This window comes from Hypanus sabinus, chromosome 14 (genome assembly GCF_030144855.1).
Source record: "Hypanus sabinus isolate sHypSab1 chromosome 14, sHypSab1.hap1, whole genome shotgun sequence".
Lineage (NCBI taxonomy): Eukaryota > Metazoa > Chordata > Chondrichthyes > Myliobatiformes > Dasyatidae > Hypanus > Hypanus sabinus.
In genome coordinates, this window is record NC_082719.1 from 1613122 (window position 1) to 1637545 (window position 24424).

Here is a 24424-nt window from a genome sequence, read left to right on the forward strand (position 1 = left end):
ACACTGTACCAATTTAAATTTATTGTATGTTTTTCCAGTGAGAAAACTGGATTCCGAAGTGAGAAATAATGGACTCCTATAGTATCACACACAAAAGGCTGGAGGAACTCAACAGGTCAGGCAGCATCTATGGAAAAAAGTATAGTCGACTACTGAGTTCTGCTGAAGGGTCTCAGCCCAAAACGTCAACTGTACTTTTTTCCATAGATGCTGCTTGGCTTGCTGAGTTCCTCCAGCATTGTGTGTGTGTTGCTTGGATTTCCAGCATCTGCAGATCTTCTCTTGTTTGGCCTTTATACTGTATATTCAACCAGTACTTTTAATATAAAATGTTAAGATGAGCAAAATTAACGAAAACAATTTTCAATTAAAATAATGAACAACTTATGACATTCAGTGAATAATTGTGATTATAATGATGTTGCAAAATAATTGGGCAGTTTCTTCACATTTGCAATTGTTTTTTTTATGCCTGATTAGTAAATTAAATGTTGCTTGATACCATTCCAAACTTCTGTGATCATGCACTTGATCATCAAAATGTCCTTGTAAACCCGTACACAAAATTTTATTATCAACAGATTAACTGGAAGCACATCCAGCTTCTTGCACAGTTCTAGTTCCTCTCACCTTCGCATGTAAACACTGGCACAGAAATCTGATTTACCCTGAACACACAGAAATTCATGCAGACAATTTGTCATGAAGCAGACTTACAGACATTACCAAGTCTCTCAATAGCAATCTGCTTCACTGGGGAGTGAGAAATTAATTGCCACTTATGTTATTTTAAGGCTGCCTGCACCTCTTGAAGGAGAGTTGTAACAAAGCTGGAGGCAGCAGTTTGTGATGTTATGGCCCAGTCTGATGAGCTTTGGGCATGACTTCCTGATTTTCAGAATCGGCTCTCATCAGGAATCTCATCATGATTTTTGGAGGCTCTCATCTAAGCAATCAGCACAGGGAGGAAAATCTTATTCACCTCAAAGGGCAAAATGCTCTGTGCAACACATGTACAGTCAGTGGAAGGGTGCAGTTAACCTTTGGGATAAAAATTGATCAGCTCAAGCAGTCAGGAGAAGTTGAACACCAACAAGGCCAAAAGCAGAACACTGGAAAAACTCAGCGGGTCAAATGGCATCTGGTGTACATTGAAATTTCAGATCGCGTCCTGGTGTAGTGTCTCGATCTGAAATAACAATATACAATTTATGTCTCCACAGATGTTGCTTGACCCACTAAGTTCTTCCAGCATTGTTCTTTGTTCCAAATGCCGGGAAATGCAATCTTTTAACACCAAAGACAAAACAGCTTGCTCGACTGGCACCCGATCCACCACCCTCAACATTAATTTCCTGCCGCATTGGCACAAAGCAACTGCAGTGTGCACCAGCGACAAAGCGCAATGCAGATACATACCTGGGATACTCCAGCAGCAGCTTCCAAAACTGCAACCACCACTTGAGATCATCAAGAGTAACAGATGCATGGAAACACCACATCATGTGAGATTCCACCACCACCAGGTCACCCATCCTTTTGGTTTATTTTCATTCATTTATTGCTACTGGGTCTAAATCTTGGCACTCCCTCCCCGCACAACACTGAGAGCACCTTCAACAGTAGGACTGCAGCACCATACCATCTCACGCACAGTTAAGCATGGCATTAAACATTGGCCTTAACCAGTGATATCCAGATCCTCAAAAAAAAATATTGGTAGTTCTAATATAATTCAACAGTTCTTTTCCTAAGGATCCTCTAGTTTAGAAAGTTGTGTTACAGAAGAACAGGCTTTTGCCTTCAAAGCACAAACCTTAACAGGTTTTCAGGACTGTGATTGTGCTGTAACTAATACCTACAAGCCCGTGTGATACAAATAGTGTTCCTAATCCATTAATTACACTTAACCAATTTGTATTACAGTAGAACAATATAAGTGAAATGGAGGCCAGTGCCCTCACAGTTTCTGGCAGTGTGGAAAATAAGCAAGATCAAGGCAAGATTCTAAACTTCCAAATTATTTGTTCTCATTTCATACTTGAATTTTTCCCCTCTCACCCCCCCCCCCTCCCCCGGTACTGTTCGGAGCATGACTTTCCCAAAGAAGCTCTACTTGATTAAACCCGGGCAGCTATTATTAGAGTATAAAAGTTGCATTGTTTGCTGTGTAACCAAAACTATGTAGTCAGTTTTGATGTAGATTATGTAGTCTGAGTTTGCTATTTGCTATGCATGTATCCAATTTAGTAGGAGAATGAAATCTTAAGAATGTAGAAGACAATGGTGTGTTAATGAGAGGTAGCTAAGATGTAGATTAGAACATGATAAGTCAATAGATAGAAACAATAGTGGCAGATGTACTTGTGATATGCAACTATAGACCAATTGGATATGCTAATACAACTAAACCAGGAGATTGGTATAAAAATGCTATGTACAAGGATCCGTGGGCAATAAGCCACTAGCTCAATGACTGTCTCAGCTTTGATTTGCAAATTAAAGTTTAATACTTCTTGAAGAATCTTCTGCGTCTCCTGGTCGTTTGTGGGGCACGAGAAACCACGACAAAATTGGCGACCGTGGCAGGACCAGAAAGAGACCCATGGAAAGGAAACGGCAGATTGGGGACGCTTCCCAGTCCTCTAGGGACCCCCACAAGGCTAACAGAATTAAGGGTGCACCCAAACAAAAGGTAAACGCTTTTTGCGACAATTTGGACTAAGAATTCTGTTGGTTTTGGGGAGGTCTTGGAGACTCAGAAGTGTGGAACCACTGCCGAAGGGTCTCTCCGGTCCAAAGAATCTGGCAGAACAGGAGGCTCAGAGGATTGATCAAGAACACTGCAGTGAGGGTAAGTACAAATAAGCTAATAAGAAGTTAAGTGAAGAAAAATTCCAAGTGGTGTTGGAAAATCCCTGTGGATACCACTTCATATCAAATGAAGGTCTGAACGGGCAGGGAAAGGGAAAATAGAGAAAATCCCTGTGGATACCGCTTCATATGAATTGAAGGTCTGAACGGGTAGGGAAAGGAAAATAGAGAAAATCCTCGTGGATACCACCTTAAGAAATAAGGATCTAAATAGACGAGGTGCAAAAGAGAAAATCCCTGTGGTTACTGCTCTGGCAGAACAGAATAGGAAACAAGGACAGTCCAATATATAGTTTAAAGCGCTGGTAGATAGACGATAGACTAGGCATAGAATTAGAGTAAATAATATTATCCAGTAAACGAACTGTGAATCTCTGAAATAACTTAAAAAGAGAGAACAACATGACAGGTAAAGGAACGGCAGTAGAGATTCTGAGCAAAAAAATCCTGGTAAATAAATATGAGATCACAAAAACTTCAGAAAAATGGGAAAAGAGAACCAAAAACCCAGTCACAAAATGGCCAAGAGAAGGAACGTTTGATGTAAGCTTGTGTGAAGAAATGGAGGCACTAATTAAAAATTACAAACCAAAAGATAAATCTAAGAAAAGAGGGCAAAAAAGAGAACGAGAAATGGAAGTGCTAAAACTCTTCAGAATGGAGGGAGAAAGACTGAGACTGAGGTAGAATATTGATTACAAGCGAGGAAGACACTAAGGTGCTGGAGAAACAGCCTGTTAAAGAGAGAGGAAGGTACAGTGAGAAACTGGCTTCAGCTCCGTACCCGGATGTGAAAGAAACAGAAAAGCCCCCTCCCTATAATGAGGAAGGAACCCCTAAGCAGTGCCCCCTGCTGACGGGAACAGTAAACATGCAGGGAGAAGTACAAGTTTGGGATAATGAGGAGGAAAAAGACAAATGAGAAGGAAAAAGTGGCGATATGGAAGGAGATACAGGCAGAAAGGATAAAGGTGGAACAGGCAAAGAGAGAAATGAAAGAAGAGATTGAACGGATGAAATACTTGAGATTGGAAAAGGAGTATGAGGAGTATCGGTTATACTATAGAAATAAACAGACTAGAAAAGAAAGTGGCTCATCAGGGCAGGAAGAGATGAGGCATTCAAGAGGAAGTGGAAAAAAGATAGGAGATGAGAGTCTTGGAGAAACACAAGAGAGAAGGGAGTCAAGCACGAGTAAGGATCATGAAGAGTCCCTGCCACAGGTGTACAGACATGGACAGGAAGAAAGAGAAGGTGACTCATTGGAGGAGCAAGAGTTAAGTGGAGAGAGAGAGTGGATGCGCGAATTTGTGGGGAAGAGGTAGGAGGCAGAAGCCTAGAAGAGCAGAAGGAGGCGGTAGGGAAGCGACTTGCGAAAGTAGAGAGAGAGCTAGATAAGTTACTGAGAGGGGATTGCCAGAGGAGATGCGAAAAATACTCCAGGGGCCAATCAAGTATTGAATCAGGACAGAAAGGAAGGACTCCACAGGGAGACCGAGGAAAGAAGAGGACCCCGGAGAAATTTGTGTGGGAGACAGTAAAGACATACCCTGAGACAGATGGAGAGTCAGGCGAGGAGGAGAACCAGGGCAGGTGGGAAGAAGGAAGAAGAACGATGCTGTTGTTAGTTAAAGGATCAGGACAAGTGCAGTACATCCCTTGGGGATCCCAGGACCTAGAAGGGCTGGAAAACACTCTGCCCAATCTACATGAAGGAGCAGGGAAATGGATTAGAGCCTTTGAAGAAGAAACGGCGGGACGATTATTGGCTATGGGAGATTTGAAGGCACTATTGATAAGGTTGATGGGTACCAAATTTAACAAACTAATGGAAATGGCTGGCATAGTAAACTCGAATGACCCGAGAACTGATGGAGAATGGTTTGACAGAGTGAGGCAGAGGGTATGGCAGGCCCTCAGGAAGCTTTACCCACCCAAAGTGGACCCCAAGGCCTTAAGGGGGGATCCACTGGGAGACCCTGAAAACCCAGCAGCCTACGTAGAAAACCAGTTGAAAAGGTGGAGACTGGAGACTGAGCAAGAGGTGGAAAATAGCTTATTTATCACCACACTGTTCCGACATAGCATTTTGGATGCAATGCCTCCACAAGTAAATCCAAACTGGAGGAAGTGGTTGGGCTGACGTCAATGGCCCCACAAGAATTTAGAGACCACATAGTCCATGCGGTTGAGAAATACCGGAAAGACAAATGAAGGTTGGCTGAGCAGCAGGAAGAGGTGCAAAGAAAGTTAATACAAATGCAGCTCGAAGAACTCAAAAAGAAGGAAAAAGAGAAAAGCAAAAAGATGCTGCCAGCAACCACCGGTCCGAGTACAGCCATCGAACTGGATGAAGCACCGCTATATGGAGGAACCGATCATACTGTAAGACAAGGGCTGGAAAACCCCATGCCAATAATCAATGTCTTTGGAGAAGCATTCCCACAAATGCCCTATCAGGAACAGACTAAATTCAAACAGCCCAGACTGGACTGTAAGTCCCAAGGAGGGGGACAGAGAAGCTATGGGCAGAGGGGACCAGTGAGGAAACAGGGGGAAAGAGAGGTAGAGAGATTGTACTGGGGATGTAATCAGCCAGGTCACATGAGAAGAGATTGTCCGTTTACACCATGGCCTGTCACACACCAGCAGGAACCGATAAGAAGGGAACTAAAGTTTAGCCAAGGACCAGCCCCCACAGGCCCAAGCGGACCTGTGAACCCCTATGTAAGGTATTAGGGGTGCCCCAAGAACTCGAGTGAGAAGGGACATTACCCAATGATAACAAGGGAGGCAGATGAGGAACCCATTGTTCAGATTATATTAGAAGGGCAACCGACACCAATGATGATAGATAGTGGAGCCACGTACACTTGTGTACAGCCACAGTATGCCCTTCACCTTCCCATGTCGGGAAAGTTTATTAAGATGGTAGGGTTCTCGGGGAAAACACAGTTGACAGTGCATGGCTCCAGTGCGGTTGAGAATGGGAAATAAAGGAATTGTTTTGCCGGTGCTAGTATTTAAAGGAACTCCGATTAATTTGTTAGGCAAATTGAAACTGTTATTGAAACTGGAATTAAAATTAGAATGCACCAGAAATGGGCTGAGTGTGGAAAGAGTAGGGGCTCAATTGATAGTGTGAGAAGACAAGAAGGCTAATGTCTTTTGGATAGGAGACATTGCAGATCAGATTCAGGAAACCTGGGAAAAATGGAAAAAGGGCGTGCAGGCTATATTACCCAGGGCTGTAATGCCCAAATCTGAGCTACATTGTACAGTGATTTTTGACGAGACTCAGAACAGGGAGTTAGAGGAGAGATGGCACCTGGAGGCATGTACCCAACAGCACCTGGAAGGGGAGGCTGTGATAATTGGAAAGCAAGGGGCAGTTTTACAAGTTAAGTGGAACGCCTTTTTAGAAAAATGGTACAGGATACCGGAGGCTGCACCCCACGTAACGTTGTTGGTAAACAAGGGATATCAGTCTAAAGACTTAGGACCCTTAGTTAAGAGTGCTGAAACCGTAACAGTGTCGAGGAAAATCACGCCAGAGGTGTGGATATCAGAAGACAACAATTGCATTAAAATAATGGTAAGTGTAGATATGGTAAGGACAGTGAGAGGTGTCAAAATAACTCCCCAACCACACCTGCCATTGCTGGGAAAGGAAAGAGGCCAGCAGAAAGAGAGAAGGTTAGATGAGTTGCCATCTATTCTGTGGTCACAGCATGACATGGACGTAGGGAAAATAAAAACAGCTAGTCCGGTGGAAATAAAGCTGAAAAAAGCAATTCCACCTAGGAGACCACAATACCCTCTAAGACCAGAAGCAGAAGAGGGAATAGCATCAACAGTGCAGGGGTTGCTTGAAATAGGAGTGCTTAAAAGAACAAACAGTCCATGCAATACCCCGTTGCTGCCGGTCTTAAAAGCAGATAAATCTAAGTGGAGATTGGTGCATGAATTGTGAGCGGTAAATGATGTGGTAGAGGACTGGCCAGCGGTAGTCCCCAACCCACACACGTTTTTGACTAATGTTCCACCAGAAGCAAGTTACTTTTCAGTGATTGATTTGTGTTCGGCTTTCTTCAGCATTTCTCTGGCTGACCAGTGTCAGTATCTGTTTGTATTTGCTTACAGAGGTGCTCAGTATACCTATACCAGAACGCTGCAAGGATTTAAACATTTAAACATTTTTAATCAGGTGTTGAAGGCAGACCTAGAGGGCATACCATTGGAAAGTACATTGTTACAGTATGTGGATGACCTATTGATTTGCTCCCACAGTAAGGAACAGTGTGAGCAGGACACTATAACTCTGTTAGAGAAGCTGGCGCACGGAGGACATAAAGTATCCAAAAAGAAACTGCAATTTTGCACGCAGCAAGTGGAATACTTAGGCAGGGTAATATCCAAGGGAGTGAAGGCGATAGCACCAGATCAGATTGAGGCAATAACTAAGGCCCCAAAACCCCAGACAGTAGGGCAGATGATGACGTTTTTGGGAATGGCAGGGTACAGCTCAGATTGGATAGGAGAATATGCTGAGATTGTGGCACCTTTGAGAAAGTTAATGAAAGAAGCAGGACATACAAATTTGAAGAACGGCTTACGGTGGAATGAAGAGGCGGAGATAGCTTTCAATACTATTAAGCAGGAATTGCAGTCAGCACCAGCATTAGCTCTGCCTGACTACGAGAAGGTTTTTCATTTGTATGTATCCAACCGACAGGAGGGTTATGTCACAACGGTTCTAACACAAGAGACAGGCACAGGAAAAGCAAAGCAGCCGATAGCATACTACAGTACAAGACTAGATGAGGTGGCTCAGGGGTATCCATCCTGTTATCAGGGATTGGCGGCGCTGTACTATACATATGAAAAGGCATCATTGGTAACCCTGGGCTATCCTGTGACTCTGTACACACCCCATAAAGTAGCAGAATTGCTGGAAAGAGGGAAATTTGTGCCTACGCCAGCCAGGATAGCAGCGTATCAGATGCTATTGACATTTCCAGACATAACTATACAGAGATGCACTACCAGTAATATAGCCGATTTTGTCCCTTTGGGCTATGAAGGAGAGCCCCATGATTGTGTAGGGAAGACGATGGCATTTGCCAAATTGAGAGCAGATTTAAGGTCAGAACCACTAGAGGATGCAGATAAAAAGGTTCTGTTCGTAGATGGCTCTTGTTATAGGGATTATGATGGAAATCACGCAGGGTTCTCAGTAGTGCAGCAGGATCAGTCGAGCTATAAGATTATTAGGACGGATCCTGTCCCCAACTGTGTTCCGCCCAACTAGCGGAAATCAAAGCCCTTACAGCTGTGTGTGAAATGATGGAAGATGAGAAAGTAGACATCTATACTGATTCGGCATATGCTCATGGAGTATGCCATTTGTTCGGGGCAGTGTGGAAACAGAGGTTTTAAAAAAAGCAGTGGCGATCCCATACAACATTGTCAGCAAATTCTAGACTTAATAAAGGCCATGATGAAACCTAAAGCATTGGCTATAGTAAAATGCCAGGCACATAAAAAAGGAAACGATGTAATAACAAAGGGAAATCAAGCTGCGGACGAGGCAGCCAGAAAAGCGTCTGGATGTACATCAGCTGTCATTGCCCCCCAGGTAAGCCTAGCTCCAGAACCTGAGGTAGAGAGCCTAATTGAAATACAAGGTAAGGCAACTTTGGCAGAACAGACAATGTGGAGAGGAAAGGGGGCCAAGCAGAACCCGGAAGGCTTGTGGAGCATGGAAGATGGTTTGTTGGTAGCGCCCACCCCTCTACTGACGATTGATTTCAGAAGCGCATGGGATTAACCATTGTGCAAAGGGGGAAAGTGATAAAGAAAATAAAGAAGGATGGTTTTTGGTCACCTTATTTACAGGCTTCAGTGGACTTTGTCTTGTCACAGTGCAAGGTATGCGCACAGAATAATGTTTGGAGAGAAGTGCTGTACTTTTATATGAAATAACACTAGTCCAGAAGGATCGTTTACTAAGGCAATGTATAAGTTGAAAAGTCTAAGAAAGGAAGTTAAACAGAATGCAGGGTTCAGACATCAGTTATTTGATTGGTTAGAAAGTAGACTCGGAGGATGGGGAGCATGGCTGACTAAAATGGCAATAACTGTCAGTATTGTATTGTTGAGCTGTGCGCTTGTGCTGTGCTGTTTTCTTCCTCGTCTCAAGCCTCTTGTAGTGTGTGCTGCAACCAAACAATTTCTGATGCTTGTGGCAATTACTGAAGCAAGCTTAGCGGAGAAAGACACACCAAAAATGTATTGTTACAGCCTACAACACCTGCAGGATGAACAAGAGCAAAACGACAGTGTGGGGGTAGATTGTAAGGGCTTCTGAGTTTTTTTTCCTGTCTCAGGTACAAAGAGACAGGTTTTTGGCTCAGCAGCCCAGGGTAACAGGAAGAGAATACTTTGAGGTCTTGGCACAGAAAATTATAGTTTAACCCGAGATTTGGGAATAAGTGCTTGAGCTTATTGGAGCATTGCGCGGACTCTTAGTCTTCTTTCTCGGTGTGAGTCCCTATGGGTCTCAAAGAGGGGATATATTGGAGTATAAAAGTTGCATTGTTTGCTGTGTAACCAAAACTATGTAGTCAGCTTTGATGTAGATTATGTAGTCTGAGTTTGCTATTTGGTATGCATGTATCCAATTTAGTAGGAGAATGAAATCTTAAGAATGTAGAAGACAATGGTGTGTTAATGAGAGGTAGCTAAGAGATGTGGATTAGAACATAATTAAGTCAATGGGTAGAAACAATAGTGAGGGATGTACTTGTGATACGCAACTGTAGACCGATTGGATATGCTAATACAACTAAACCAGGAGATTGCTATAAAAATTGCTATGCACAAGGATCGGTGGGCAATCACTAGCTCAATGACTGTCTCAGCTTTGATTTGCAAATTAAAGTTGAAAACTTCTTGAAGAATCTTCAAGTACCACAACACGATCTTCTCTGAGGCCATCCCCACTAATATTCTTTGTTCCTCACTGATAAAAAAGCCAAAAACAAGCAAGGGCAGACAGCTAATGCGAGGCCACCTATACATCCAGTCTCTTCTGTATGTTGATCCTGAAAATGACAAAGAAAGCTACTTATGCCTGTATAGGAGGCAGGCTAAGTCTGTATAGGAGTCAAACATTGGCCTCCGTTTCATTTACAAGCTGTTCTACTGTAATGCAAATTGGTTATAATGCAATTGACTGATCAGGTATGTGATTTGCATTAGACGGGCTGCATTATCGCCCGATCTTACTTCACTATTACACATCCAAGTGCGACAGGCCACCAGACCAAATCAAGGCATTGCATCTAATACAAAGAAATGGAAGTTCATCACTGAGGAGATATATGGAGCAAGTTTTCTTTTCACACAGAGTTATGGGAGACTGGATTGCACTTGGGTTGTGGTGGCAAGCATGATAGAGGCATTATGAGGTTCTTAGATAGGTGTGTGAATGCTCAGAGAATGGAGAAAAATGGACATTCTGTAGGCAGAAGGGAGTTGTTTAGTCAGGCATATAATTAGTGTGGCACATCATCAAGGGCCGAAGGACCTGCTCCTATTCTGTACCGTTCTGTGTTCTAGATTCTCTCTCCCTAGCTGAAGCAACTATGATCCATTTCTCAGGAGTACTCAGGCAGGTAAGCCACGATGTACTGGTTGTGGCTGTGCGAGCACTAATGTCAAGCAGACAATCTCTGAAGAGTACTGATAATGGCTGGGGTCACCCATCTTGTAAAGACACTGCCCAGAAGGCAAAGGCAAACCACTTTGTAGAAAAAGTTTCCCAGAACATTCATGGTCACCATGATCACCCATGTCATACAACATGGCACATAATAATGGTGGTGGTGATGATGACTGATATTTTCAGCTAAATGTGAGCAGCACCATACCTCTGCCCTGGGCAGAGTATTCATATGGTCACTACAGTCAGCTGCAAAATGTTCAACCGGGAACATTCAATTTAGTTTTCTAATAAGAAAATGATCAACAATAAAAAAGGTGAAATGTAATACATCAGAACAAACCAGTAGCTGGGTGAGATAAGATAATTCTTTTAAATAGTGCTCTTCCCATGAGTTTCCTGACTTTTACAATTTGCTACTGTATATGGGAATTCAAGAGGCTGACAATTTTACTATTAGATCCAACTACCAGTGCAGGGCTCAATAATTTGAAACTTATTAAATGCTCCATCCAATATGGCAGTCAGTGCCCACTGCCTCAGGGAAGAAGACAGCTACATGTCATGTTAAGCACAATTCATGCCCAAAAGCTAATTCAATTCTTGAGTTACCACGTCATCTTGCTGCTGAAGAACACTGCGTTTTCTCAGCAGCATATTCTGTGTTGGCTGCAGCACTCAAGCCTTCTTCTTAAACATTTTCAATAGCTGAGCTTTATGCCAACTCACCTGATGGAAAACCCTTGCCCCTTAGTCGATCCCGAATTTCCTGGTTACGATCCAACTTGCTGACTGGATGCTGAATAAGCTACAACATATAAAAAATTACACTTCAGTAAAGTTCATTTTCTCTTTGATCAGTTGTAACTTAGATTTGTTAAATATCCATAATAAAATTGGGTTATTATGGAAAGTGAAGATTCATGTTTCTTATCATTAAACTAATACCCAGTGTCTTAAAAGGCAACACAGTGGGAAGGAAAGAATAAAAGCAACCAACACACCAATAAAATCACTGATGTTTCTCATTGAATACGTTCTCCATATGTTGCGTTGGAATACACTCCATCATTAAACATCTTTGAGACTAACCGTGGTTTTTAAAGAAGTGTAGTTTCATTAATCTTATCTCCCCCCCCCCCCCCCAGTAGACCCTTAAGGTCAAGGATATCTTGCTGTCACACTATTTCTGCAGATTCTGAGGTGTCTGAAGAGCTCTACATAGAATATGTATATTCTATTACAGGTGAGGGATGAGGTGCCTGGCGGTATAGCTACGTGGGTTGTTTGAAATTATCTGAGCTCAGTTTCCGTTGCTTCACCCAACCTCCAGGTGATCCTCACTTGAGATGCTCAGATGCTCATTTACCATTTTGAGCAGTCATGGACCAGGTACTCCAATGTCATCACATCAGTCGTTGGAAACATGTTCGAACAATCTCCTAATGGAAATCTTACTCTTATAGATGAACACTTCAGGAGTTTAGTGGGAACTATGAGGATAATATGACCCGCCCATTGTTGCTGGCTGAGGATAATTAAGCCTTGATGCTGAGAAGATTGGACCAGGATGATTTGTTATTTGGAGGATTTTGCTAAGATGTCTTAACTATACTATTTCAGTGTTTGAAGCACCTACTGTCTGCATTCATAGAAACGAGGCTTCCAATCTTTGGAAAGTGATCTTGGTTTGCAGGATCTTGTGTATGTTTATTGTCAGGGGAGTGGTGTGATGCAGCAAGGGAAAGTTGGAATAGGATCAGTGACCCATTCATTTCAGTCACTGTGTTAATGATGACTCAGGTTCCAAGCTTGTGTCTTTTTAAAAATGTTGCCCGCACACGGCTGATGGAAGACTCATGCTGCATTAACTTTGTTCCAGAGTGGAGGCAATTCTTCCCATTCATTCCACCTGTACACTCCAATGGAAAGCTCATTGGAAATGAAGTGCAATACGGAGATGAGAAAGGAAACTCAAGGCTGAAATGATGAGATAGCTCTGCCTGACATCAGGCTGTACTGGGATGGGTCAGCGGTGAATGAAATGGTTAGAATCACAACAACATACAGCAGGTGTAGACTGAAGACCAATAACTGAAGGGAGCTAAATTTGAAAAGAATTCTCCATAGTCTATCTTGGAGCCCAGAATTAAAGGCTCTTCTAAAGTCAGAAGTATACAATAGTTAATGTTATAGCCTCAGTTTTTCTTGGAACTCTTTCCAGTGAAGAGCATGTCCATTTTGCTGATGGACTATTCATACTGAAACTTGGGGAGGAAATTGAGCATCACCCTGAGGGGCACTGAGAAGTGAATCATCCGATAGTCATTGTTTTCCATCACTCCAGCCAGCAGGAGAAAATGGTTAAAGGAAGTTAAAATAGAGAACATTTTTATATCAAACAACACAGAAACCACTGGAGAAATACAGTGGGCCAGGCAACATCTATGGAGGAAAATGTACGGTTAACATTTTCAGACAAGGCCCTTCATCTGCCCAAAGTTCCCAAAGTTCCTCTGGCACTTTGCATATTGTTTCATAGTTCAGCATCTGCTGTCTCTTGTGTTAAGAAATTTATATCTGACTTTTCACAAACACATTTTTAAGAAGGTGAGTGCAAGGTCAAGAGATTTTAATGATGAAATGTACAAAATAACAGAATGTCATTAATGTACTTACAGTAGTTAAACTTCCCAAGACAAGTTTAACCAGCTGCTTGACGTAAGAGAAAGCTGGTTCACAGCTGCTATTGTGGATATGAGCACTGCAAGCATCGAGAATGGTTCTCATTGAAACTCTTGTGCACATCAGGTCTTCACACATATTTAATAATATGCTATTCAGGTGTTCCCCAAGTTTTATTGGCTACAAAAATCAGAAAAACTGTAGATTAATACAGTTGCATTTCTTTTTTTTAAAAAGAGCACAGTTCAAATCTGAAGAGTATTAGTTCAATAGACACGAGGAATTTCAAGCATGCTGCTTCACTGCCAGGGAGGTTATGGAAAAAAGGAATGAGCTCTTCTATTTAGAAAAGTATGCAGGGGAAATTTTATAAAGGTGAATTATAAAACAATCCCATCAACAAGAGCAACTTTGTTTTTTTATGATGGCCGTAACCTACTACAAATTTCGGAGAACTTCTTGGACCACGAGGAAACAATTTCAAAACCCATAAATTTGTGCTGTGTTCCTTTTATCTGTCATTTTCCAAGCCATACTTCATTATCCTTTGAACTTAGTCACCCAATCTCCTTTCTTGCACAACTTAAAATTCTGACTCCTGTCAGGCATTTGATAATGAATTACAAACTAGGTAATAAGAAGCCAAAATGCTTATTAGACAACTTGATGAGAAGACACTCACAGGCAAATTACTTTTGTTAATGAGAATTGATCACAGCTGTGCTCTTTATTATAGGGATCAGAATCTATAACTCCAAAATAAGTGAATTATGATTCTAGCTACAAGAATATGACAAAATAGACTTCCAAAAATGAATGTCAGATCCAATTAATTAAATTAGAAAGAGTTGGTGATCAGTTTATTATTTCCACAGTGATACTCATTAAAAAAATGTTGGACTAATAAAGTCACAAGGGGTCCACTTACTTCTTGTAAGAATTGTGAAATGCATTGTGGAAATGATTTTACAACAGGCAATATGAATATCTCTTCCCAGCTTAGTAAACTTCCCTGCTTGCCGTCTGATCACTATCCATGATCAGATCTTCCATCCCCTCCAGAACAGGGAACTAAAACCAGTTCACCCCACCAAACACTAGTGTTAAGGTCCTAGCTGCTCCTGGGCTTCTGGGTGTTCCTTGCTTGACAAGCAGCCAACCCTAAGAAATAAAACTGGCTACAAGTGGGGAACCCGCTAAAGAAAAAGATTTTAAGAAGGTATAGCAAACAGGACCAAATTGATAAAAATGTATTGACACCTTGAGTTTAAAAACTTAGCAAAAATTTAATATTGTGGATTTTTTTAAAGATAAGTTTACTTCCAATATCGTTTTAATTACAGATAGTGGTGTTAGATAGATTTCTTTCTAATAGTACATTGTACTTAATATGATACTTTGTATTTTTAAATTATTTATAACTATATAGGCACAGATTCATTCAACAAAGAAGCAGGCTCATAAATGCACCTTGTTCTGTGCCAACTATTAAATACCAATCTTTATTAATCTTCTTTTTCATCATTTAGCCCATGGTCATCTGTGACTTGGCATTTCAAGTATTTGTCAAATTATTTAATAAATATTGTGAAAGTCGTTACCTACAGCACCTCCTCAAGCAGCACATTCTAGATATTAACCATCCTCTGGGTGAACAAAATCTTCCAATCCCCTCTAAAGATCCAGCCCCTTACCTTTAACCAACACCCTCTGATTTTAGACACTTCAGCAATGTGGGAAGTATTCTTATTATGATTTGCATATAATGTCCCATCTCAGCCTTTTTCACTCCAAGGAAAATAAACCCAGCCTCTCCAGATTCTCCTCATAAATAAAACTTTCCATCCTGATGAAGCTCCTCTTCAAACTCCCCAGTGATATCATGTCCTTTCTATATTGTGGCAACCAGTACTGCACATAGTACTTCAGCTATGGTCTAACTAATGCTTTCTAAAGGTGTATAAAGTCTCCTTTTGTATTCTATGACACGGCTAATGACACATTCCATAATCTAGTCTACCATCTGATTTCTAAATGGGGGTTGAACCCATGAACACTACCCCACAACTTTTTATTATTTGTTTTTGCTCTATATTTATTTTAACTGTTTAATACACACACACACACACACACACACGTATATACTCCAATTGATTTTTTTATCATGTATTGCAATGTACTGCTAAGTTAACAAATTTCACGACATATGACGGTGATATTAAACCTGACTTTGATTCTGGTTCTGATTCATAATGGCTTCTTAACTACCTTATTGACCTGACCTGCTGCCTCCAGAGACCATTCTATTCCTCAATACTCCCCACAAGTATTTCAATTTCCAATGCCAACTTGTTTCCCCCCCTCCCAAATCTTCAGAAGAAACTTCTGAAGGTAGACAAATAAGATCCAAGAACCATAATGAGTAGGATGTGAGATGAAGAGTTCAACTTTATCATACAAGACACCCATTCAAGAGTCTTATAGTGGCAGAATAGAAGGAGTGAGCCTGGTGGCACGTAACTTACAAACTCCTTGAAATTCTAGAAAAATCAAGCCTACTGTGTATTCAATTTCATTGTGAGGAAAGACTGAAATCAAAGAATACTTTATTTTTAAGTATGTCAGTATTATTGGTTTAACATCTAAACAGCAGATTTCGAGTTCTTGTATATGTTACATGGCTTTCCCAATGTAGACATCTCAAAAACTGCAAGCACTGGAAATTCAAAATAAAAACATGAACTGCTGAAAACACTCAGCAGGTCAGCATCCATGGAAAGTAAAACTAAATTAACATGTCAGCTTAAAGACTCTTTGTCAGGACTCCCCAACATTGAGCACATTTACATAGAAGACTATCGCAGGAAAGCAGCATTGATCAAGGACCCCCGTCATCCAGGCGACGTTCTCTTCTCAATGCTGCCATCAGGAAGGAGGTAAAGGGGCCTTGGGACCCATACCACCTGGTTCAGGAGAAGTTATTACCCCTCAACCATCAGGTTCTTGAACCAGGTGGAATGATTTTACTCAACTTCACTCAACCCAGCACTGAACTGAACACAAACTATGGACTGTCAAGGACTCTTCAACTCATGTTCTCAATATTTATTAATTATTTATTATTATTATTCTTTTGTATTTGCTAGTTGATCTTTTGTAGTAGATCTCTTTTGTTATTTGTCCATCTTGTGTGTGTTCTTTCATAGATTCTACTGTGTTCCTTTGTAAAAATTGCGAGTGCCCTCAAGAAAATGCATCACAAGAAAATGGAGTTAGTTTAAGTTGCAGAGGATGGGTTGAGAGACTGATACAAGGAAAGCAATCTTCCTGATTGTGTGACACAAGCTTTGCCTTAGTGTTAAACTGTTGATAAAGCCACAGGTGCCACAGGGAGTGCGCCATCCCCAGTATCACTATCTTCACCATGATGAGGTAAATCCCGGTGACAAGGGTGAACCCAGGACAACCGGTCCCACATCTTGGCTGCAGGAGGCTGCCGGGTCCTTGGTCCGTTAAGGCCCGCCTATCACGCACCGCCAGCGCATTGCTTTTCTGTCAGGGCGTGCTCCCTTAGCCTTGTCTCAACAGACTTACCACAAGGCAGTGGGGCTATTTACTCATAGCTGGGACAGCATTCTCTCTGAGGATTGACAACGACATCCAGAGCCACATTAAACAGGCATCAGCTGCCTTTGGGAGACTTCAGTGTAGAGTCTTTCAGAACAGGAGCCTTCGTCCCTCCACAAAGGTCGCTGTATACCAAGCGGTCTGTGTCACCACCCTCCTTTATGGCGGTGAAGTTTGGGTAACCTACAGCCATCACATCAAGTCCTTGGAGCACTTCCACATAAGCTGCCTTCAGTGCATCCTGGGAATTACTTGGCGTGACCTCACACTGAAATACTTATAAAGACCAACGGCAGAAGTATTGAGACCATGACCCAGCATCAGCTGCAGTGGCTGGGGCACATGATAACGTTGCCCCATGTCGGCTACCCTGCAGAGTGTTATACGGCCAGCTACATCATGGTCGACGCTCAGCTGGAGGGCCGAAGAAGCGCTATAAGGATCAGGTGAAGAATGCTTTAAGGAAGTGCAAGATCAGACCTGAGTACCTGGAGGATGTTGCTGCTGACCGTAGCACTTGGCGACAGCTTTGTAGGGACGGTGTTCGTATTCTGGAGATGGAAAGAACAATCAGAAGACAGCAGAAGAGAGCCAGGAGAAATGCAGCCACGGTTGCCATAACTACCACCACTACCACATATACATGTCCCATCTGCAATAGAACTTGTGGGTCCAGGATGGGACTGTATAGTCATCAAAGATCTCACCGCTAAGGGAGTGGATATCGTCATCGGATTCCGATGGACAACCGAAGATGATAAAGCCATATGGTTGGTAAATTAATGGGGAACGTTAGTGAAAAAGATGAAACTTAGAAAGAAAAAGCAAAGAAAAAAAATGTGAAAACTGCAAAATACATGTCAGAGCTTTAGGAAATGCCCAGCAGATCAGACAGTGAAAGAGAAAAGCAAGTTAAAATTCTAGATGGATAAGCAACAATAAAACTAGCCAGGTCTGATACAGTGAAAGTGGATTCCAAAAAACTGTTGAACCCCCAAGCTTACATTGGACCTCATTAGAACAGCGGCTGAAGGCCACTGGCAGATCGGTCAAAGTAGGAACGAGATTGAGAATTTAACAAGGCAAGCAAATAGAAGCTCAGGGTCAACCTAGCACACTAAATGCAAATACAGTACATCAGAAAAGTCACCAATCTGTGTCAGTTTCTCCGATGTTGAGGAAACTCCATCATGGCACAAAATGCAGTACATCAGAAAAGTCACCAAACTGTGTCAGTTTCTCTGATGTTGAGGTTTCTCTGATGAGTGTGTGCCTTCAGCCATTTTCTGCCATGATGGAGTTTCATCATGGCACAAAATGGCTAAAGGCACACACTCAACGTTTCAGGAGCAGCTTCATCCCCTCTGCCATCAGATATCTGTATGGAGGTTGAACCCATGTAAATCTCTGTTTTTTTAAAATTCTTTTTGTACTACTTGTATACATAGTAGTGTAACTTGCAGTTCTTGTTTGTATTACAATGTACTCATGCCACATAACAACAGGGGCGGGGGTATGTGGGCAAGGGATAGATGGCGGTAGAGGTGGTGAGGTTAGAGCGGTGGCAGAGAAGGAGAAGTAGTTAAGAATGGAACTCATCCAAGATGTCTTACAATCTGAATTCACAAGCAAGTGTTTTATAATTAAAGCAATCCTTCACTATATTTCTTTGTCATATACCATGTCAGCAGCAACATCAAGCATGGTTGAAAAGCTAGAACTACTGTATATATAAATTGAACACAAAAGTGTTTTTGTTTAGAAACCTTGTGTTATATTTGCTATTGTACCAAAAGAAATCTGCTTGGTTTACAACTCTCCACTTTGAGCAGTAAACATTATTCATAATTCAACACTAATTTCTAAAGTCATTGTTTTGTAGTTAATGGCTATTAGTAGAGAGGTTGACGTATACAAAATTCAGTATAGCAGTAAGCAAGTAAAAGTGACAATATTTATATTGCTTCACAGGATATTTAATGGTGGAACAAAACTGACAATTGTTTTGTTTCTCCTTTTATCCACGTTTAAATTAAAAACATTCATACAAAATCACTGAAATGTAATCACTTACACATGTGGCCAAGATGGACAAAACTTAATTACAAAAAGAGTACTTTTGATCCATTCAGTTATAGTAAGAATTAAACTCCTCTGCCTTACTGCAAAACTTGGTAGCAACCAAATACTTCTTTAAAATCAAAGCATGATAGTGCATTGTAATCTTTGCCTGAATGCACAGAGGGAAAAACCTTCAATTACACCATTATATCTAGATTAAGCCAGTTTCAACTGAAAGATTCTCAACACAAGACCAACCTGGAAGGTATGATTACAATGATGACATTAGACAACTCTGGTTGACAATGTGATGACGATGATGGCTGGTTCTTCACTTGCAAAGATCATGAGTGAAGAAGAGTCCTCAAGAACAACAGCATGATCGTTGGTGACTGTAGATGCCAATTCTGGGTCTGCAGACTGTGAAGCAGTGGGGACATGGTAACAGCTGGGATGTGGGCGCTTGGGTGGTAGGATCCTTCCTGCGTCCCCTCTTCTCTTCAGCAGTTGCTCTCTGGATTCCTCAAAATTCTTGGCTGCTTTGTGGGATCAGTGTTCTCCAGCGGTCTCTGTCACAAGCCACTCACTGACCTCGATATTTGCTTGAGAGAGCTGATGCTTAAGTTGGTCTTTGTACTTCTTGCACAAGGCACCAACAATCTCTCTTGCCATGATCTCTCTATGGAGCACAGCTTTCGGTAACCTGGAGACACGTGAGACACATGGCCTGGCCAGGAGAGCTGCCTGTGCAACAAAGTGGCTTCAACGTTTGGAGGTTGAGCCTTCCCCATGACTCACTGTTGGAGACTCGATCCTGCCATCTGATACCCATGATGGGGCAGAGGCAGCACTGATGGAAGTGCTCGAGCCAACAGATTTGCTCGCGGTACAAGATCCGCAAGGGGGAGGGGGAGAGGGAGAGGCACAGTCATCCACATATGGTAGCTTAGGAATGGGCTCTTGCATGGCTTTTGTTTGGCAAGAAGGCGGTGGAGGTTGACAATGTATCAGCTATGGAAATACTTTATAATACAAAAGCATTATTGCTTGATAATTTGATGTTGCTGATTGAATGGAAAGGATGCATGAGAAACAACAATGAAATAATACCCTTCACTGCTGGCACTGCTTAAGCTGCTCAAACTAGATTTATGATCAAGGGGAAGATAACAACAGGAATCAGCGCCAAACACCGACATTGCTATGTTGGTTGAAGCACTGGAATATTGCTCGTCTTACTGAAGGTTTAATAATAATGTCTGGAATAAAGAAAGACAGTGCTGACTGGCTGCATTACAGCCTAGTATGGGAACTCCAATGCCCTTGAGTGGAAAATCCAACTAAAGGTAGTGGATCCGGCCCAGTACGTCACAGGTAAAACCCTCCCAACCACTGAGCACATCCACATGAAATGTTGCCTTGAAAGCAGCATCCATCATCAGAGATCCTCACCACCCAGGCCAGGCTCTTTTCTCACTGCTGCCGTCGTGCCTCAGGACTCACACCACCAGGTTCAAGAACAGTTGACACCCCTCAATCATCAGGCTCTTGAACTACACATTTAAAGACTCTTTTATATTGTTATTTCATGCTTGTTATCTGTGGCTATTTATTCATATCTGCATTTGCAGTTTGTTTACAGCTCCTGATGTTTACAATTTACAGATTCTGTTTACAGTTCCTGTTTTATAGATTTGCTAAGTATGCTCACAGAAAAAGAACCTCAGGATTTTATGTGAAGACATACATGTACTCTGATAATTTTTACTTTGAACTTTGCTATTTATTTCTGCACTGGCCTTTCAAGCTACACTTTAGGCAAAATGAAGATGGCATTGGCCATTGGTTCTGATAAGTCCTATCAGCATCTTTCAGTTCCCAAGTAAACTCTAAATAAAACTGGATGTGGCAAGTGAAAGATGCCAATGCATGAAGTCTAACAATGCCATGAAATACTCTGCATTTCACAATGTTACACTGTGGAAATCGTTTGATCAGTCCTACACTAGCCACCTTGCCATAAAAATGGAGGCCCTACTGATTTGAATGAGAATCCCTAGGCCTGCAGATTACATGGGAAAGGAAAGTTTGTTCTATTTTTTTTTGACAGCGTTGGTAGATGGCGAGGCTATATCCAAAAGCCAAGGTATTTCGAGCTTGCTGGAAATGGGGACCCTCAGTAGTTCATGTCCAAGCTATGCATTGGCCATAGCTTTTGGGATGGGTGAGTAGACTGGGGAACCTAGAGGTAGCAGATCATTCCTGCTGACGTCCAGCAGTTGGGGCGGTGGGGGTCAAGTCCATGACCAACACTACCTACTTCCATCATGACAACAGTTAACTTTCACAATCAAGATACAGCAATGTGGATCTCTCTTAATCGCCCTTCAACATCGGGCAGTCCAGCACACTACCCTGTTGAATCCAAACTACTCTGTTAAAACAGAGAAAAGATTAAACTGTACCATATATGTGACATCAGCTTGGGCTCAGATCTCACCTGTGCTCATAAAATAATACCTCAGAATCAGGTTCAATAACAGTACAAAGTGTCAATCTTCTCCATTAAAAGCCCTGCCCCACCTGAGGGCAAACATACCAAACCAGCTGGCACAGAGATACTGTACACAGGCAGGAAGCAGTAGCCCCATGGTAAGCTTGTGTATCAACTTCAAAGCCCATAGGGTTTCATGGTATCAAGTCAAACATGCAAAGGAAACCTCTCCTGGCTTACCGACTACCATCCTCCCTCAGTTGGTGAATCGGTGTACAGAATGTACAACGGACTGGAAAGCTGCCAGATCTATCACCATGCTACCTGGGTAACACCATTGCTGACTCATCCCGAAGGCCAAAGTTGCTCAGGCCAGAAAATTAACATGAGGAGCAAGCCTGCTTGATCTCATCCCCATGAATCTATCCACAGCAAATGCTTCATTCCATGAGAGTATTGCTAAAAGTGGCCACTGCACATTCCAGACAGAAGCATCATCTGGCAATTGAAACCCCAGCATCAATGTGGAGCTGTGGGCCAGGAGCAGAGAGGTACTCATCACATCCTTTCTTCTCCCTTCTATACCATTCGCCCTTGCGTCACTTTCACCCTTCTAAAATAAAAATTATCTGAAGTAATTTTTACAATCTGTCTTTCCGGCTTAATTCATCTTCTTTACTTGGTATCTGTTTCTATAATGCATTCTTGTCATGTTCCTTGGGGCATTTTTCTGTAGTAAATATATTAAACCAGAAGATGTAATATTTTCTTCCAGCTTTTTTGTTTGCTCGTTTAGCCCTAAACTATTAACAATAAGCTCAAGAGTTCTAAGCATGGATACACCCCAGACTAAAAAAACACATTTTTCCTATCTGTCCTTTCCTGACAGGTATCACAGAATTTCCCTCAGCTCCTTTCATCTTATAAGCTGCTTAATGAAAATTCAACCCCTGTACCCCAGTCTGAAGCTGCCCTTTGCAATATCTGTGACACAGTTCTTGGTATTTTTGAAGCTCATTTTATCTTTAATTTGAGTATCCTGTGGTTACCATCCACCAAAAAAACTCGTTTCCTGCATAGTTGCAGAATCATAATCCATTTCCAAGTATAGACTGTCTCTCTGTCAGACTGTGTCAATAAGCAGTCATCTATTATTAGGTTCACCAACTTAGACTTTGAACCAAGCAAGTACTCAAATTATATTTTGTTGGTTGAGTTTGAAATAAACCTCTTCATTTACAATTACGCCTCTTATCACAGTATAGCGAGTATGGTTGTCATTTTCTGAACTGGTGACCTGCTGCAGATGCTAGCTTCATCCTTTTCCAAGTTAAAATCAGATTAGTTCACTTTAAAGCTTATCACCTCTGATAAAATGGCCTCCATTTGTCTCCCTGCTGTTCCCAATACGCAAGATAAACACCCACCTTTCCCTAACGTGGGCCCTGAAGTTGAATCCATTACTATCCTCTCTGATCAGTCATGCTCTAAGATTACAATGATATATTTCTGAAGTTTACATTGCATTTAACTATAGGTTATTCCTCATTACTCTCAATATCTGCCAGTTTATTAGAACTTTGTTAGCTCAGTCCTGTGAAATCCTATCTAATCCCTCTATGCATTTCCTGTTCCTTCTTGGTATATGAAGCCATCACCCCTGCACATTCACACTTAAATGTTTCTTAAAAGAGGGATGCCTTTGGCTGGGTGGGTACTAAGGCTACGTCCACACTAGACCAGATAATTTTGAAAATGCCGGTTTCGCGTTAAAAACTATGGGTTTTTGAAAATATCTCTGTCCACATTGAAACGGAGATTTCGGCAAATCTCCTCCTCCTGCGCATGCGCAGGACACTTCTACCGAAATCAAGCAACATGTTTGGTGTCGAATCTCGTCATAAAAGTGCGCGTTTGTGTAGTTACAGACTAGAAAAACTTAAAACGATGGACAGCTGTTGGCTTTCACGCAGGAGAACTTAAAAGTAAAGAAAAAAACAAATACTGGAGCGTATGGAGGTAACCGACAGGGAGTTCACGGACAGACTGACCCGGCTGACGACGAACATTGAAAAACTGACTAACTCTGTTGCATTAATAAAGCACCTTGTTAAATGTATGAATGTTTTAATGTCTGCGTCAGTGTTATCTTGTATTTCCATACAATGTTACATTAGGCTGTTACACATCTATTGTCAGAGAAGTACTTGCATAAATAGGTAAACCACCTTCATACGAGCAAGGACAGAAAACAGGGCTAAGTGAGTATACTTATTTATTCAGTAAGTTATGGGTCATTTGGTGAGTACATTTCTAACTCTTCTGGCATCGGTTTCGTTGCCGTCTTCGAGAGGCTCGAGAGTCTTCAGCGAGGAGGCTGAGGGAGGAAACTACGCCAGGCACAATTGCAGAGGGTGAAGACATGACTGCTAAGCTGATTCAGTGTGCTACGTGCATGATGTGGGAGGTCAGGGACACTGATGGTGCCCCCGGCTGCTACAGCTGTGGAAAGTGTGTCCAGATTCAGCTTCTGAAGGAGCATGTTGCAGCACTGAAGAAAGAACTGGATGACCTCAGGTTTATCTGCGAAAACGAGGGTTTTCTGGACAGGACCTACAGTGAGGTCGTTACACTGAGGAAACCGGAAGAGAGAAAGGGGGCAACGTTGAGGAAGGAAAGGATGCTTGAAGTACAGGAGACCCCAGGGGATGTACCTCTCGTAAACAGGTTCACCCTCTTGGAAGCTGTCAGGACAGAAGATACTGCCAGTCTGAGAGGCGGACAGGTCTGCGAGCTGAGAATTGGTGCAGAAGCAGAGCCGAGGAGTCAGACATCAGGAAGAGCCGTGGCAGTAGGGGACTCCATAGTAAGAGGTACGGAAAGGGGTTTCTGTGGCAACAGGCGAGATTTAAGGATGGTGTGTTGCCTCCCTGGTGCTAGGATCCAGGATATCACGG

The 24424-nt window shown here is 42.1% G+C and overlaps 1 protein-coding gene across 3 annotated transcripts in view; it reads right to left on the reverse strand.

Annotated features, from left to right (window-relative positions):
• The window catches only part of ptpn13 (protein tyrosine phosphatase non-receptor type 13), a 303931-nt gene that overhangs the window by 215281 nt on the left and 64226 nt on the right, over window positions 1–24424 (reverse strand). For all 3 annotated transcript variants that reach the window (XM_059988683.1, XM_059988682.1, XM_059988681.1), the window contains exons 5-6: window positions 13280–13465; window positions 11330–11408 (exon numbers count right to left, since the gene is read on the reverse strand). In XM_059988683.1, the coding sequence (XP_059844666.1) occupies window positions 11330–11408; window positions 13280–13465 (265 nt within the window). The remainder of the gene's footprint in view (window positions 1–11329; window positions 11409–13279; window positions 13466–24424) is intronic.